Source organism: Carassius carassius, chromosome 19 (genome assembly GCF_963082965.1).
Source record: "Carassius carassius chromosome 19, fCarCar2.1, whole genome shotgun sequence".
Taxonomy (NCBI): domain Eukaryota; kingdom Metazoa; phylum Chordata; class Actinopteri; order Cypriniformes; family Cyprinidae; genus Carassius; species Carassius carassius.
Window position 1 is genome coordinate 4,068,119 of NC_081773.1, and position 18,556 is coordinate 4,086,674.

At 43.3% G+C, this 18,556-nt stretch overlaps 2 protein-coding genes across 5 annotated transcripts in view; both read right to left on the minus strand.

Annotated features, from left to right (window-relative positions):
- Positions 1-8,949, minus strand: part of LOC132094897 (dedicator of cytokinesis protein 9-like) — a 95,778-nt gene extending 86,829 nt beyond the window's left edge. For all 3 annotated transcript variants that reach the window (XM_059499554.1, XM_059499553.1, XM_059499552.1), the window contains exon 1: positions 8,476-8,949. In XM_059499554.1, the coding sequence (XP_059355537.1) occupies positions 8,476-8,592 (117 nt within the window). In that variant the 5' untranslated portion in view covers positions 8,593-8,949. The remainder of the gene's footprint in view (positions 1-8,475) is intronic.
- Positions 8,950-9,555: 606 nt separating this feature from the next.
- Positions 9,556-18,556, minus strand: part of LOC132094899 (FERM, ARHGEF and pleckstrin domain-containing protein 1-like) — a 52,281-nt gene continuing 43,280 nt past the window's right edge. The window contains exons 26-27 of one of the 2 annotated variants that reach the window (XM_059499557.1): positions 10,797-11,171; positions 9,556-10,568 (exon numbers count right to left, since the gene is read on the minus strand). In XM_059499557.1, coding sequence (XP_059355540.1) covers positions 11,096-11,171 — 76 coding nt within the window. In that variant the 3' untranslated portion in view covers positions 9,556-10,568; positions 10,797-11,095. Of the gene's footprint in view, positions 10,569-10,786; positions 11,172-18,556 lie in introns of both variants that reach the window. The other variant, XM_059499556.1, reaches the window with a different exon arrangement.

An 18,556-nucleotide genomic window follows, 5' to 3' on the forward strand; every position in this document is an offset into this window, starting at 1 on the left:
ATCAAGGTTTATATGCAAATAAAAGCCTAAAATAAATCATATAAAGAAATCATGTCTTCAGAAGACTTTAAATAAAACATCTTGATTCATATGGATTAATATTACAATGTCTTTTTGCACTTGCAGTTTGCATCATGTTTTGAAGATGAACAGATGTCTTAAAAACGCACACAAGAATGTACTGTACAGTATATATTTAAGAAAACTATGTTTTATACATTAATTATATTTATCTATAATATAAATTATATTAATATAAATTTATACATGTAAACCTTTTCTAATTACATACCGTATGTGTGTGTATTTACAGGTGCAGCTCAATAAATTAGAATGTCTTGGAAAAGTTGATTTATTTCATTAATTCAACTCAAATTGTGAAACTGGTTTATTCAATAAATTCAATGCACACAGACTGAAGTAGTTTAAGTCTTTGGTTCTTTTAATTGTGATGATTTTGGCTCACATTTAACAAAGACCCACCAATTCACTCTTTCAACAAATCAGAATACTTCATAAGACCAATAATAATAATAATAATAATAATAAAAACATTTTGTGAATTGTATGTTGATTTACTGTGCATGTACCCAATACTTGGTAGGGGCTCCTTTAGCTTTAATTACTGCCTCAGTTCAGCGTGGCATGGAGGTGATCAGTTTGTGGCACTGCTGAGGTGGTATGGAAGCCCAGGTTTCTTTGACAGTGGCCTTCAGCTCATCTGCATTGTTTGGTCTCTTGTTTCTCATTTTCCTCTTGACAATATCTCATAGATTCTCTCTGGGGTTCAGGTCTGGTGAGTTTGCTGGCCAGTCAAGCACACCAACACCATGGTCATTTAACCAACTTTTGGTGCTTTTGTCAGTGTGGGAAGGTGCCAAGTCCTGCTGGAAAATGAAATCAGCATCTTCAAAAAACTGATCAGCTGAAAGAGGTATGAAGTCCTGGTAAGTCCTGGTCCTTGGTAAACAGGTGCAGTGACTTTGGTTTTCAAAAAACACAAAGGACCAACACCAGCTGATGACATGGCAACCCAAATCATCACAGACTGTGGAAACTTAACACTGGACTTCAAGCAACTTGGGCTATGAGCTTCTCCACCCTTCCTCCAGACTCTAGGACCTTGGTTTCTAAATGAAATACAAATCTTGCTCTCATCTAAAAAGAGGACTCTGGACCACTGGGCAACAGTGCAGTTCTTCTTCTCCTTAGCCCAGGTAAGGCGCCTCTGACGTTGTCTGTGGTTCAGCAGTGGCTTAACAAGAGGAATACAACAACTGTAGCCAAATTTCTTGACACGGCAATACATGTTTGTGGCTTACCCTCCTTGTGAAGGGTGTAAATGATTATCTTCTGGACAACTGTCAGATCAGCAGTCTTCCCCATGATTGTATAGCCTAGTGAACCAAACTGAGAGACCCTTTTGAAGGTTCAGGAAACCTTTGCAGGTGTTTTGAGTTAATTAGCTGATTGGCATGTCACCATATTCTAATTTGTTGAGATGGTGAATTGGTGGGTTTTTGTTAAGTGTGAGCCAAAATCATCACAATTAAAAGAACTATAGACTTAAACTACTCCAGTCTGTATGCATTGAATTGATTTAATACACTAGTTTCACAATTTGAGTTGAATTATTGAAATTCAATAATAATTGAATAATTGAAATTTTGAGATGCACCTGTATATTTCTGGTCAGTGATACGCTAGACAACATACAAACTAACTTTACTTCAAAAGTGCACACATTAGGCTATGTATTCACACGTTTACCTCATATTTCTTTAAATAGAATAGAACCATAATTTCTTATTGACTTGCAGAAAGATGGTTCTCTGCCGATCCATCAGTCAATATTGAATGATCAATTCTCACATTACAGTGACGGTGAACTTCTGTGTTCAGTCTCATAAGACAGCCCATTTATTAATTGTTTAATTAAGTTTATTTACAATATCTGCAAATACCGAGCAAAAACGGTGTGTATTAACGTCATACTGTCACTATGAGATGACACTCGCTGACTTTCTGTGAAGTGCTGTATGGATTGAGGCGCGTGAACCAGGATCATTTTTTATCCCTACCGGTAAAAAATATGATTCAGCAGAGACCCCACAAATCACACTCTGCTTACAAGTATACTTACACTGGATATACTTAGTACATAAGGTATGCTTATTGGAACATACTTGGAAAACAAATTACATTTATACCTGAAGTGTACTTCTCTTGTAAGGATCATGTATTTGTTGCAACAGCAGACTGGTAAAAACTTGTGTGTTCTGCCTCCTGGAAGTGGTGTAAAGCCAGCTAATGAGATTAGAGCTTGTGATTAGATGGAGGATGTGCTGTCCGAGGCTGAACCTGTGCTGAGGATACTGACTGACTGTGTGGGAAAGATATCACAGGGTGTGTGTGAGAGTGTGAGAGAGTGAGAATGGAGAGAAAGTATGGGGGGAAATAACTCTGGCTTAAGACTGTATCTGTGAGACAAGTCTAAACTGAACCCTCATCCGACTGAGCAACTCATCATGTGCAAACCTACGTCAAATACTTCTGGACGAAATCTACATCCATGATATGAGTGTGTGCTAAACCATCAGACAGCAAGACTCTGTGCGTGTGTGTGTTTGCTAGAAGAGTGAAGTGTGTTAATGCTGGACATATGTATCATAGACAACCAAGACACCCCTATTCCTACATAACACACCTCACCTGAACAAAAAGGTATTTTGAAGAATGCTGGTTACCAAACAGCTGATGGTAACATCAGCTGCTTGGTCACCAACATTCTTCAAAAATATCAAAGAAAAAAACTCATACAGGTTTGGAACAACTTGAGGGTAAGTAAATGATGAGGATTTTCTTTTTTGAGTGAATTTTCCTATTAATGCATTTAAAAATCATTTTCAAATTATTTTTAGAAATCAATTTTTTTTTGTCTTTTTTTACAATGTTGCAAAAACTGCATTCTTCCATCTTATAAACATTGCCAAGCTAAGAAACATGTTATCTGTTTCTGATGCAGAAAAGCTAGTTCATGCATTCATGACCTCTAGACTGGACTATTGTAATGCACTTCTAGGTGGTTGTCCTGCTTCTTCAATAAACAAGCTACAGGTAGTCCAAAATGCAGCAGCTAGAGTCCTTACCAGGTCAAGAAAATATGATCATATTATCCCAATTTTACAGTCTCTGCATTGGCTACCTATTAAGTTCCGTATCAGTTACAAATTATCATTACTTACCTATAAGGCCCTAAATGGTTTAGCTCCTGCGTACCTAACTAGCCTTCTACCATGCTACAACCCATCACGCTCCCTAAGGTCACAAAACACTGGACTTTTGGTAGTTCCTAGGATAGCAAAGTCCACTAAAGGAGGTAGAGCTTTTTCACATTTGGCTCCCAAACTCTGGAATAGCCTTCCTGATAATGTTCAGGGTTCAGACACACTCTGTTTAAATCTAGATTAAAAACGCATCTCTTTCGCCAAGTATTCAATAATGCACCTCTTAAATTGTGAGTATAGTTGTATCTGATCAAATGTGCATTCTTATTCTTTAGCTTGGGTTAAACTAATTAATTTTACTTTGTTGGAACAGCAGCTATGCTAATGCTGTCTCTGTTTGTTTCTATGTTTTGCCACAGGAACTAGGATTTACACAAGCTCCAGTCTGGATCCAGAACACCTGAGAAGAGATGATGCGGACCCTCAGAGGACCCCAGATGATACTAACCCTGAATCAACAAACAGAACTAACAAATATTGTGACTGCATCATATAATAATTGCTGTTAATAATGTTCATCATCTGGCTGACTACGTCTTGTCTTAATTTTTTTTGAAAAATCCTGTCATACGTGCACAAACTGACAGTCACCACTTTGTATCGTACACTACATTTACAATCTTTACACAACGACATCTGAACTTCTGTTTCTCCTCAGTGCTGATGCTCCAGGACAGATATTACATTCCAAACCACCATATTCAAATCAATGGTACAGTAGTCATACTCATTTGACTGTTTAGACAGTGTGTGTCTACACATGTGTGTGTGTGTGTGTGTGTGTGTGTGTGTGTGTGTGTGTGTGTGTGTGTGTGTGTGTGTGTGTGTTACTGTCCTTGAGAAGAGCTCAGCGCTCAGACAACTGTCTGCAGCTCATCCAGACTGTTCTGCTGAACTACACTGTTATGGAAACCTCACAGACCAATAACAGATCTATTACAGATGAGCGAGAGACAGAAAGACATAAAGAGAGAGACAGGGGGGGCTTGGTTCTCTCTGTTGTGTTGTACCTCCTTGACAAACAGATGTTGTCATAGCACTAATCTCATGATGTTTGTTAACAACATACAAGCCTAACTTAGTCAACCATACAGGTTTCATCCAATTTAAGACCAAAAAACACAACAAACTGTAGATACATGTGCAGTCATTTCCTTAGGAAAAGCCTGTGGTTTGATAGTGTACAGAACTGCTACACCAAACCACATTCAAAAATACTACATCTACCTGTAATCAATTACACAGCGTACACAACACACACACACACACCTACAAACACAGGAAGTGTTGACATAATAAAACAGATTAGATTTTTTATGATCCTACTCATTCATCTATTCATCATTACTGATTACAAAATACTTACATTTTTTATTTGTGTTATTTAACAGTTTCATGATGCTTCACTATTGTTTTAAATGTGGAAAAGAGTAATATTAAAGAATGTGTAAAAAATATTAAAGAAAAAAAATATTCTGCACATATTAGGCTAATACTCAGCTAAGGGAAAGTTTCTCAACCTCAGTATATATGCAGTTTTCTACTTGTCTGTTTTATATAATGGCAGATTTAGTGGGTGAGTGTCATTTCAGCCTGTAATGCTTGACACACTGTACAATCCTGACCCCAAAATTATTATTTTTTAAAAATCACATGATCATATAACATGTTCAATCCAATCTTAAACTTACAACCCTTACAAAGCAGCACTGTGGCATTCCAGGAATACCATGGTAGGCATACAATGATGAAAACCAAGCAGGTTTTCTTACAGGTGAATTCCCCTCAACATCAAACAGACTCTCTCTCTCTCTCTCTCTCTCTCTCTCTCTGTGTGTGTGTGTGTGTGTGTGTGTGTGTGTGTTTCCATGCAGGGTGTGAAGCAGAGGCTGGACTTCATCAGAGCAGCTCTCCTGAGCGCCTGTGGGCAGCTGTAATGTGATCTGGATGAATGTGTTTAAAAGGGAAGGAAGTGCCGTGGAGAAGGTCACTCTGAACAATGCTGCTCTAACACTGGCAGAGACAAATCAGTGGGAACCAGGATGACCAGTCCCTCATCTCCATCTCTTGCCCAATTCACTCCCACAATTACCAACAGCACCATGCAGACAATAGAGTCGCAACACATCGCTCTTCAGATGTCATAAACACATGAGTTCATCAGTGTCAGACAGCTGGACAACAGTTCAGTTTATATGAACACGCTCAAAGAATGAACGGCTAACATTCTAGTAAGAACATTAGCAAGACTTCCTCAGGTTTCTGCATGTTTTTGTGTTGATGATGTCATGAACCAGGTGTGTGTTGGAGGAGTGATGCGTGTTGATTTATCATTGGTTTGAGGGTGAGGCCAAACTTGGATGATTTTCATGCTAGTTTATGATGAAAGCATATATTTGATGTGCCAACACAGAACTCATGATACACCAAGTTCAATTCAGGCTGTTTTTTTTTTTTTTTTAATCAGATCTGCTTATTAAATCAGGCTTATATTTCAGACTGTATAAACTGGTGGTGAATGTCGGTGGTAAACATAACAAGTAACGGTTTCCTTTTGTTTTTCAGAGCAACTAAGTGCCTATTAATGCCCAGCTGAACAAAGTCCATGATTAGTGAAACTATACAAAATCTAGCCAGATGACTATCACACACGTGCTCATTAACTCTTGAAATACAGCAGGTGTTTTACTGACCAGTGCTAGTTGTGTTTAAAGTCAGCATCACTAGTCTCACACAGTACAACAGTCAGGTTCCTGAAGTAAAGTCCCATTCATGTTTAATGATTACAAGATCATTAAATGGATGGACATAAACCATACCTCAAGAATCTTTTCTTTTTTTTGTATTGTTACTTTTCTAAGAAATAACACTTGATGTTTATCTGGTGGTTGATACATGCTCAAATGGGCATAGACTGACATTGTAAAAGGAACCTGAGCCATATGTAAAGACTTGATTCTTTTGACTTGAGCCTTTACGTCAAAAGCAATCTATTTAACAGCAGCCTAGCAATCACCCACAATAACCTAGAACTGAGTTTTGCACAGGCACACACCACTCACATTTTCTTCAGAAAATGTAAAAATCCTCTTTGTGTTTCATGTATGACACACAAAATTAACTATATCTATTTGAAGACATCTGAGGGGAGGATTTCACAATCTTGTTTTTGAAATTCATCCCATAGTCCAGAGTGGGTTCATAGATGAACACCTGATTCAAGATGAAATGCAAATTGTATGTGTCCATACTTAGAGTTTACACATGTAAACACACATCTGTGGGTCTCCCTCGACCCCAAAGCACAATTCATTTGTGTTCAGAGGCCTGTCAGAGCACAAACCATACAACCGTGACACAATCTATCCATTATTCTACAAACACAGAGTCGCATTTCATTATATTTACATGTATAATGCAGGAATGCAAGTGTGTGTGAGCTCACTGGAGTTACACACACATTATTGTCCCACCATATGCTTCATTGAGAGTTAATTCTGACAGTTCTGATCCTCAGATTCAGACCTCACAGCCAGAGCATTCTGGGATTGAACTCACAGGCTGTGTTCAGAATGGAATCATAGTTCTTACTTGTACACTGTATACTGCCATATAGTTTAAATACTATGCGAATCAGAAATGAATTATTGTTGAACAATAAACCTTTCAAATATGATAATTATTGAAAATTCTGGTTCTTTCATCTCTCTGGAAATGGAGAGACCAATGCATTGTTTAATACAACATACATACACTTTCATGGTAATTCGCAACTATTTTACATTTTGGCTAAAATGGTAATTTAATACAAATTCATACGAAATGGCAAATGTATTCAATAATTATGTTTCTTACAAGATTAGGTTGATTTCACGCACTGTGCTCTACTGTATACATCACATTTTGGCAAATGTTTTTCCATGTTTACAGAAACTGTACATTCTCTGCACTGTATGCATACTGCATATACAGTACTAGGTACAGTAGTATGCTAGCATGCTATTCAGTACAAAACAGCTTGTGGTTTTATGCAACAAAACCTGAGTCTCAATGACTCATCCACACAAGTCTGGACTCAAATCACTTCCTTTTGAAAATGTCTATAGGTTTGAGACGGAACACCTGAAATGTGCAAGAATACGGAGTAATTAAGTAGTCATTCAGCGGATGCTTTTATCCAAAGTGACTTACAGCGCATGGTCAGTACCATGAGGTTAAAAGTCTTACTCAAGGGCATACAGGTGACAGTTCATGGCTCAACCCTTGTGGGATTTAAACCAAATGCCTTTAATTACCAAACCAGATCATTCACCACTAAGTCACACTGTTTGGATTGTGATGGAGAGATGTTCACTCAAACAGTCTTCCAGATATACACTGTCTCTCTAGTACAGAAATAATAAATCCCACCAGGTGTGTTTCTGACTCTCTTTCCCTGTGAACAAGTTGGATGAAGTCCATTTCTGTCAGGGCCACTATCGTCAAAGATGTTCTGGGCAAGAACTCCCTGCACATCCATGCACCCTAGCATAGATGAGATCAGGGAGAGCAGCAATAAACCCTCTGGGGTAACAGAACAGGACCAACATAAATGTATTAATAATTTGATGTAAACATTTTAGAAATTAAGACTCCTGACTAAACAAGAGGAGGAGCTGGTGATGTAGGAGGGTCATTAGCTATTGAGCAATGCAAAAGCTGGTGATAATACTGAAGGATCTTATATAAGGGTGCTGTGATAGATGTCACATCCCAATAGGTAGATGTGCATCCATCATTCAGGACAACATTACACACACAGACATGACAAAACACTTATTTCTTCGTCTTACAAAAATACTTGTGTGGTCTATGAACAGTCCATTAATTAATAAGAAAACAAAAGTTTAAAATTGGGCAAAAGAATCAACCACCTGATTTACCTGATTTGACTCTAAGACAATTCATCTACATTAGGTCTACAGGATGAGAGACAGCAATGACATAAAACCAACATGTTAGAATAGTATAGATAAATCACCCTTTACCTGATTTGTATACAAAGTTTCACTTGGTCAGTGTCTTGCAGTAATCTAAGGTTAAGCATTTTACCTCGAGCTCGCCTATGACCGAGATTCGAGCCCGCAACCAGCAGCAATACGTTCTAATTCTTAACCGCTGCACCACCGCGCAAACGGGCATAACTTACCACTAAAACCGAGGTCCTGACCGCCTCCGACACGCTCTGCCGCAGCTCCGCCGCCGTGCCTGGTTTACCGAGCCCCCGGGTGAACTTACGCGTCTCCACATGGCTCGAGACTGACATGTCGAGCTACAAACTTTCATTAATTTCCAGTAGACGAGTAAAATATTCTATTAAAAACATTCAAAGTCTGTTTTCTCCGCTGTCCCGACTACTTTTGCGAGCGCCTGTGATATACAAATCCTTCCTAAAAGCCCTCCGCTTGTCCCGTCGTTAACTCTCATGTTCAGATGAACGCGATAATGCTTTAGTCCATGTTTCCAGTGCTTTAAAGTCCCCGGTAAGTGTTGGCGGTCTAAATGAAACGCTTTCCCGTGCTGTCATGGTCTCATGTCCGTGTGTTTGTGGGAGGATTTAACACGCGCCGCTGAAGTCAGGCGTAATCCCGTCGCGTCTCGTCTCCCTCCCCGTCCAGATAGCGACTTTACGAACAAGTCGTACTGCTTAATATTCATGAGCAAAGCTGATATCCACGTGAAGGTTCCAAAAAAACCATTCATTATTCATGAACCAGCCTTTACGCATCGTGCGCGTAATTCTATTCATATTAATGAGATAATAGTTCGCCATAGTAGAAATCGTTAATGCGCGAATGATTAGAGTGCAAGTCTAAAGTTTGTATTTATTTTTTTTAAAGAATAGAATTAGAATAGAGAGCGCTAGAGTTTAAGGGGGCAAATAAAGATGGAAGAGATGTGTTTTAGCCAAATTCTTGATTCTTATTTAATATTTTTATATACATTCATTAATTTATTCCTTTGTTAGTTCATTCAATCAATCATTAATTCAACCAGTTTTTCTGCTACCCTGGTGGATGAAATTACTTATTCTCACTTTCTTTATAACCAAACAGAATCACCCATATACACCAAAATATCATATATTATTGCATATCTGTGTATAGGCCTATATATAATACAATGTGCAGCTCTTGATTTTCTATTGGTTAATGGCCTCACACTGATGATGTAGTATCGCCCTCTCCTGCTGACCAGTGAAATGCAGAAAGACCACAGAAGTCAGTCGCTCTCTGGAATGAGGTTTTATTGCTTTCATTTCCAATAAACTCTCTCTCTTTGTCTTTTTCCATTCATTTTAGAAGTGTTTTGGCAAATAAAACATGTTTATCTGCAGATTTTAAAGCTTTACCTCTCCTGTGGACTAAACTACCCTGTATTATGCAGTTGTGGGTTATACGGTGCTGTCTATGGGTGAATGTTTCTTAGTTTGGTGAAAATTATTTTTCTAAAATGACAGTGAGGGGGGTCAATATTCTTACAACCTTGAATAATAAAATATCCTTTCTTCATTATCAAATTTTACATGGTGATGGAAACAAACATAGTATAAATTACCTTTTGTGTGTTATACTCTTAATGGCACTTGAACTCTAAATATAAGTTTCGGTTGATGAATGTTGACGAAATGTATTTTATAACTTGCCTTTAAATTCCAAATTTGCCATGCTTTTACATTATTCAGTCCAAAATGGAAACAAACAGAAATACTCATCATGATTTTGGCACATTGGCTCCTGGCACCCAACATGATTTCAGCTGATAGAAACAAAGCCTAAAACATTGAAATCTGTACTATAAAAACCATGGCACTGAAATGATCTGCCTCATTTTAAAGGCAGCAAGTGACACTTACAATTAAATATCATTTACAAAATGAGATTCTGTAAAAGCCCAGTTAAAAAAATGCAGGAAATGCTTTTTCATGTGTGTTGTTTTTTTTTTACACTAGAGGACAAAGCGCAAACATTAAAAAGCACCTTTGTGTTTATGAGGAATGCCATGAGGTTAAAGGGGAATTCCACCTCTTTTCACCTCTGAGCCTTTATTAACACTTTTCCTTTTAGTTTCTCAAGACATACAGGACTTTAGTATGTCAACACATGCTATAAATAGGCCTTATAACAAACCTCAGTTAACCTTATGTCCTATTCTCACCCAACACTAACACATCCTGTGAACACACAGTAGCACTTTTCAGTATTTGAGGCAATTTTATGAAACACATAATGCAATTTTTGTCTCTATCGCTAAGGATTTGTAAGGACCTTTCATCTGAAATCTCACCAGCAGCACCTGTCCCTAAGGGCACAATGGTGATCTCTGTACCTGTCCAGGTGTGTGAAATCTTTTATCATTTGCTGTTTTACTCTGATTTTCCCCTTTAAAATAAAACTTTAATGTCACTGATGAAGTTTAAGCACCTTACATATACTTTCTGTTAATTTAGGGAAAAAAACAAAACAAAACAAAAAAACACTTGCCTGAGGCTGATATTTGAACTGAATGGTGTCTATTTAAAGGCTCAGAAGTGAAATGGTGACATTCCCCTTTAATGTCATACTATGAAACTATGCTATTAAAAAAAATTCAGTCACAAAAAAGTGACGTTGTCATAAAAGCACACACACACACACACACACACACACACACAGATGGTTGCTCCCTATATGCCTGCATGGGCCTGTTGGTTTATGTTTTTTTCTGTCCAGGTCCGATGGCAGTTTCTGTGGGGTTCGGTCTGGTTCACATGGCAGGTTCTCTGTGGTTCAGTCCGGTTCTGTACGGTTCAGATAGCGGGTTCTGCTGGCAGAGACTGTAGCACTTCGGATCACCATCATCCATCTACACAGAAATCAAAATCTTACTATACAACAACACTTTATAACATTAAGGGTCACACTTACATTGCAAAAAACAATGCATTTTTATACGGATCAGATTGATAATCAAGATTTCTGGTTTAAAATGTAAAAAAAAATTGTTTAACCAATGTTTGTTTTTCTTGACATTGGATTGTTAAGGGAATACTCCACCCCAATATTAAAATTTGGTCATTAACGACTTACCCCCAGAATAGTCCATCTGCCATCAGTGGTTCAACCGTAACATTATGAAGTGACGAGAATACTTTTTGTAAGCGAAGAAAACAAAAATAACAACTTTATTCAACAATTCTATTATGTGTCTCTCGACGTCAGCGTATGCTGTGTATGGTCTTCTGTATCAGCCGCGCCACAAGGATGCGCTGTGTCTACATGTATTTAGCTTTGCTTTGAAAGAAAACAGCACAGTGTGTGGCTGACACAGAAGAGCATACGCAGCATACCCTGAGCTCGAGAGACAAAGGAATTGTTGAATAAAGTTTTTTTTTTTTCGCTTACAAACAGTATTCTCAACGCTTCATAACATTACGGTTCATTCACCATTTAGAAAGTTTCAGTGTGCAGAACTATAAGAATTCGACCAGATTCCACTCACTAACCATACTTTGCTTTCTTTTGTTTTTTTGCATTTTTTGATGCAGTGATCAGTAAGTCAGTCATTCAGTGAAGCAGGTGAAAAAACTTTCGACACAAATGCAAACACCACTGTAAGAGCAGAAATATATACAATAACAAAACAAAGCAAAGCCTATATAGAAAGTTTTCTTTAAATTAGCACAAAGAACATCATGTAAGTGGACAACAGATATTGAAATATTTATAAAACTTTTATAAATCAAATACAATGCTTTTTAAATGAATGATTTCAATGATAAATTCATGACAGGAGGCCTTTGTTCACCCCTCGGATCCACGTGAGACACTTTTTATTATGAATGGATGCGCTTTATTTAACTTCTTTTGGACTGATGCACTGCAGCCATTAAACAGCTAGAAAGATCGAAGACAGTTTTAATTATAAATCTGACTGGATTCGTCTGAAAGGAGGACGTCATATACACCTAGAATGCCTTGAGGTTGAGTAAATAATGGGCTATTTTTGGTTGATCTAACCCTTTAATTTCACCTGGTGTTCTCTCAATGGTGAATTCTAGTGAGCAAGAGCAACCAAATGTTTGCCACAACACATATTAAAGCTAATTTAGCTTTTGTTTATGGTGAAATTGAGTTGAAAAGGCCAGAAAATTATTATATTGATCAACATCATGATATATTTTGGCATGCTTCTAAAGAAAATATATTGATTAAGAACGGTCTTTAGAATAAATAATATTTTACTTCGTATGAATATTATGGTCTTTTAGAGGGAAAAAAAACTACTTAAATCGTACTCGGTTACTAACGTAACCTCGGTTCTCTCTAGAAGAGGGAACGAGTACTGCGTCTTAGCTAAGACGCTACGGGAAAAGTCTCTTTTCACGAAATACTGAAGCAAAAAATTATCCTTAATTTTGAATTGTTGTAAAGCGCATTTGCAGCAGCACACAGCCATAGGCGAGACAGCTCGCTCGCTAATTGGCTGCTCTGCGGCAACTGCACAAGCCTATCGAGTGTAGGCTGATGCAACATCAGACCAATAAGGTCTGCTTCTTGCCACTTCCCGCCGAAACGGGTGTGGCCCAACCCTATAAAAGGAGCTCGAAAAGGCTGACTCACCTGATTTATTTCATCGCCGAAGCGAACCAGAGTGAATCGTACGCACGGCAGAGAACGCAGTACTCGTTCCCTCTTCTAGAGAGAACCGAGGTTACGTTAGTAACCAAGTACGTTCTCTTACGAGAGTTCTCTCGTAATGCGTCTTAGCTAAGACGCTACGTGAACCCCATGTAAAGACCCGTGCGCACAGGGATCACACACCAATAAACCTGGAAGCAACGCCCAGGATTTACAGTGCACAGTCACCCGAGGGACTCACAGAGAGCCCAGGACAGGAGGGGGGGGGGGGGGATCCCTCCGTCCCATATTTAGCAGCGTCCGTAGACGCGGCAATATGACATCACACAGCCGAGGCAAGGCCTGACCAATGTGGTAATGTGGGTCTCACGCAATACTGCCCATATAACAGTCGGCAGCGCATAACGCTAGCGATCTCAGAGTTCCAATCAGGGCCCTGATTCGACTATAACGAAAGCAACCTTGCTTGCAAGGTGGGAACCTCCAGGTTATAAAACCTGATAAATGTAGACGGCGAGGCCCAACCTGCCGCCATACATATATCCTGCAAGGAGATCCCAGTAGACCACGCCCACAACGAGGCGACGCCTCTTGTGGAGTGTGCTCTGACGCCCAGTGGGCACTGAAGGCCCCTGGAAGCGTAAGCTAACGCTATGGCGTCAACTATCCATCTGGATAGGCTCTGTCTCGAAAAAGCCATTCCTTTGGAACGTCCACTGAACGAGACAAACAGCAGCTCAGTCCGTCTAAAGACAGCGGAGCGAGACACATAAGCTCTTAAAGCCCTAACAGGGCAAAGAAGACTCGAGTCTCCATCCTCTCCTGACACCGACAGGGCAGACAGGGCAATAACCTGAGCCCGAAACGGCATGTTGAGGGATTTCGGCACATAACCATGCCTAGGTTTGAGTATGACCCTTGAGTCATTAGGCCCAAACTCCAAGCACGACGGGCTCACCGAGAGCGCGTGCAGGTCACCCACACGCTTCACTGAAGCGAGAGCCAACAAAAACACTGTCTTGAACGACAGATGCTTGAGGCTAATCGTTAGGATAGGCTCGAAAGGGGAATCTTTCATGGCCTCCAAAACCGTTGCGAAGTCCCATACAGGGACTGACGGAGGCCTGGGACGATTCAGCCTCCTAGGTCCTCTAAGGAAGCGGATGACCAAATCGTTTCTTCCTATTAACTGACCGAGCGCTGTCTCAGAAAACGCTGCGATAGCCGCCACCTACACTTTGAGCGTGGAGGGGGCTCTGCCCTTATCCAACAGCTCCTGTAGGAAGGAGAGAACCTCTGTCACCTCACAACTAAGGGGTGAACATCCCCGAGCTGTGCACCAGCTGGAGAACACCGACCACTTCGAGGCATACAGCCATCGTGTCGACGGAGCTCTAGCCTGAGTGATGGTATTTAGCACTACCATTGAGAGATCAGCGGGTAACCTTTGAGCGCCCACACATGGAAGGACCACAACTCCAGTTGAGGGTGCCAAATTGAGCCCCCGGCCTGCGAGAGGAGATCCCTCCTCAACGGCACTGGCCACGGGGCAGCGTGTGCTAACTGCATCAAATCTGGAAACCATGGTTGGTTCTTCCAAAATGGTGCTACAAGCAGTATTGAGCATCTCGTTTCCCTCACCCGTTCTATCACCTGCGGAAGGAGGGAGACGGGGGGAAAAGCATAAAGCGGGCAGCACGGCCATCTCCGTGACAGCGCGCTTTCGTTCTTGGAAAAGAACGCGGGGCAGTGAGCGTTTTCGTGGGACGCGAAGAGGTCCACTTCCGCCCTGCCAAATCTTTCCCACAACAGCTGGACTGTTTGCGGGTGTAGAGACCATTCGCCCGTGGGAATGTTGTTTCTGGACAGCCTGTCTGGAACCAGATTCTGTAGCCCAGGCACATGAACTGCCCTCAGCGAGCGCAAGTTGCGCTGAGCCCAAACCAGGAGGCGCTCCGCCAACCTGTACAGGTTTCAGGACCCGAGACCGCCCTGGCGATTTATGTAGGACACCACAGACATGTTGTCTGAACGGACTAAGACGTGGTGGCCTTTGATTCGTGGACAAAAACGTGTCAGCGCGTTCTCCACTGCCAGCATTTCCAGACAGTTGATATGTTGGAGCTTTTCCCGTTCTGACCACAGGCCAAAGGACGGTCTGCCCTCGAGCAGCGCTCCTCATCCCGAAGTGGAGGCGTCCGTCGACACCATCTTCACTTTCGAGGAAGTCCCCAGGCTTACACCTGATTGGTACCAGTCGTTCGCTGTCCAGGGTTCCAGGGCCGTAACGCAGCTCTGATTGACCCTGATACGCAGCCGACCAGATATCCACACTCCGCGCGGCACTCGCGCTCTCAGCCAGAACTGCAGGGGGCGCATGCGGAGCAGTTCCAACCGAAGAACTGGAGATGCTGAGGCCATGAGACCCAGCGCTGTGGTGACAGCCGCGCCGTCATGGCACGTGGGTCCAGAGCTATACCCAAGAACAGTATCGTCTGACTGCGGTTCAGCGAACTCTTCGTCCAGTTGACACTGAGACCGAGTTTCTCGAGGTGATCGAGTAAAATGGCCCCGTGTTCCACAAGCTCTGATCGTGATTGAGCCAGAATCAGCCAGTCGTCCAAATAGTTCAGCACTCGCATGCCTCTGAGTCTGAGAGGAGCGAGCGCTGCGTCCATGCACCTCATAAACGTAGGAGGAGCCACGGACAAGCCGAACGGCAGGACTGTAAACTGGTATGTCTGGCCCTCGAAGGCGAATCTCATGTATCGCCTGTGACGTGACGCTATCTGTATTTGAAAATACGCGTCCTTCAGATCTATTGACATGAACCAGTCTCCTCTGCGAATATGCGCGAGGAGCTTCCTGGTTGTAAGCATTCTGAAACTGTGTTTCACCAATGCCTTGTTCAGCTGTCTTAGATCCAGTATGGGCCTGAGACCCCCGTCTTTCTTGGGCACTAGAAAGTATCTGCTGTACAGCCCCCCTTCGCTTTGAGCTTGAGATACAGGCTCCACAGCCCCTTTGCTCAACAGTTTTTATTTTTCGGCCCGAAGTAGGTGTGCTACTTCTGTTTTGACCGTAGTTTCGACATGCGCTGAAAAGCGCGGAGGGCGTCAAAAAAACTGTAGCGAGTAGCCTCTCTTTATAATGTCTAGCACCCAATCCGAAACCCCTGGAAGCGCTGACCATGCATCTGCATGAATGGCTAAGGGCTGGATGCGAAGCGCGCTCTGTTGCCTGGGCAACGGCGGTGCTTCGATGTGCTGCACCATGGGCGTTACGCCTGTAGCATTTGAGGCGGGGGGCGCGCTGATCACAGTGGGCAGATCGCTCATCCTCGACCCCGCCACAGTGCTTAACCGATTGAGGGAGGGCTGAACGGGTCCCGTGGGACTCGTGATGTCTGCGAGTAACTGTGGGCTGTAAGCGTGCACATTAACTGCTTTCGACTCGCTGTCTGCCTGGGCAGAGTGTACGTGCACGGGTTTCGTTTTTACAGAAACCGCGCGCCATGTGTGACGTGTGTGAGGAGTGGGCACGTTTACTATGTAGCGCGCGCGACAGTCACAATTCCTGGAACTGCAACAGCGGCGCGCTTGGGTGAGAGCTCGGCCACAGCGGAACTCGTACACCGGCACTTTCCTAGAAGTGCTAGGATGACTTCGGGGCTTCCGGCTTCACCGTAATCCTCTGCCGTGACTCCTGCGGCGCGGGGCGACAGCTGGTAGAGCGAGAACGGGGTCCCGAGCTGCGTTGCTGACGCTGTCGCGATGAAGCAGCTGGAGGTGGGGGGCGTGACTGAGAGATTTGCGGGGCCGGTCTAGCGCGACTCGCTGCAGAACCGGATCGCTTTGGTAAGAAGTGCTTAAAGGCCTGTGATGCTTTCTGGTCCTCGACGAATCTCTCGACAAACTCGTTGACAGACGATCCGAAGAGGCCAGCAGGAGTCAGCGGGGCGTCGAGGAACACAGCGCGCTCAGAATTCGCCATGTCCGAAAGCGTTAGCCACAAATGTCTCTCAGCCACCGTAGCGGAAGCCATAACACATCCCATGGCCTGCGCAGCGGACTTAGTAGCGCGGAGGGAAAGATCCGAAGCACTCCTCAGATCCGCGAGGCAGATAGCTTCAGACCCCATCTCATCCAGCTTGCCGAGGAGATCGCCCTGGAAAATCTGCAGCGTGGCCATGGTGTGTAGCGCAGACGCAGCCTGCCCAGCAGCAGAAAAGATCTGTGCGAGCAGCGATGACGTCATGCGGCAGGCTTTCGATGGCAACGCCGCTTTCGTCCGCCGTCCAGCAGAGGGCGGGCAAAGGTGCGTTGCTATAGCCTGTTCCACCGGCGGAAGTGACTGGTAGCCTCTGTTTTTAGCATCGTCCAGTGTGGAGAATGCTGGCGAAACAGACAAACGAGTTCACGCCGAGAATGGAGCATTCCAAGCTTTCGCCACTTCTTCATGAAGCTCAGGAAGAAACGGGGCGGGCTTCGAGCTGGGAGAAATACGCTCATCCGGCAGAAAGCTACCATCCAGCCGGGAACGAGAGGGGGGCGCTGGTGCAGACCACTCGAGGCCGAGGCTCGCCGCAGCCAGCGTGAGCACTCGCATCAGCTCTTTCTCGATATCAGCCCGTCTGCCGGGCCTCTGAGCAGAAGGCGCGAGATCCCCGGAGCTCGCCCAACCCTTACTGCCCGAGGCTAGCAGAGAGCACGTGTCCTCTTCTTCTGACGCGGCCCTGAGATCCACTTCCTCGGACGACGCGGCAGCAGACAGCGGGCGCTGAACATCGGGAAGCGATGCAGGGGAGGCTGGTGAAGCAGGAAGAACCGGCGATCTCGGTAGAGCTGGAGGCGGTTCCGGTAATCGTTGGGAGCGGAGCTTTTTACGGCGCTGCGGCGCAGCGGAGGATGCAGGCTCGGAGAAGAATGCCAGGCGAGTCCTCAGAGTCACCATCGGCATCAGCTCGCAGTGAGGGCAGCCGCCGTCAGCGAGCGCGAGCGCTGCATGATCCTCACCCAGGCAGGAGACACAGATGACGTGATGGTCTCCTTCGCTGATCGGGGCTCTGCACGAGCCGCACGAGGGCATCTTTAAAACACACACAAGGATAATAAAGGATATAGGCACCGGAGAGCGCAGCAGGAACGGCAGTGGAAGGCGGCGAAGGCCAGCAGCTTCAGAAGTGGCTCGTCCCGCTGAGATGCTTATCAGACGGCGCTTGCTTCCTTCGTGATCCAACGATGCGTGAGCTTCGCTGAAGAGATGAAAAATCAGGTGAGTCAGCCTTTTCGAGCTCCTTTTATAGGGTTGGGCCACACCCGTTTCAGCGGGAACATATTGGTCTGATGTTGCATCAGCCTACGCTCGATAGGCTTGTGCAGTTGCCGCAGAGCAGCCAATTAGCGAGCGAGCCGTCTCGCCTATGGCTGTGTGCTGCTGCAAATGCGCTTTACAGCAATTCAAAATTGAGGATAATTTTTTGCTTCAGTATTTCGTGAAAAGAGACTTTTCCCGTAGCGTCTTAGCTAAGACGCAGTACAAGAGAACTCTCGTAAGAGAACAAAATTATTTAAATATAATTTAAAATTGTAATTATATAAACATAATTTG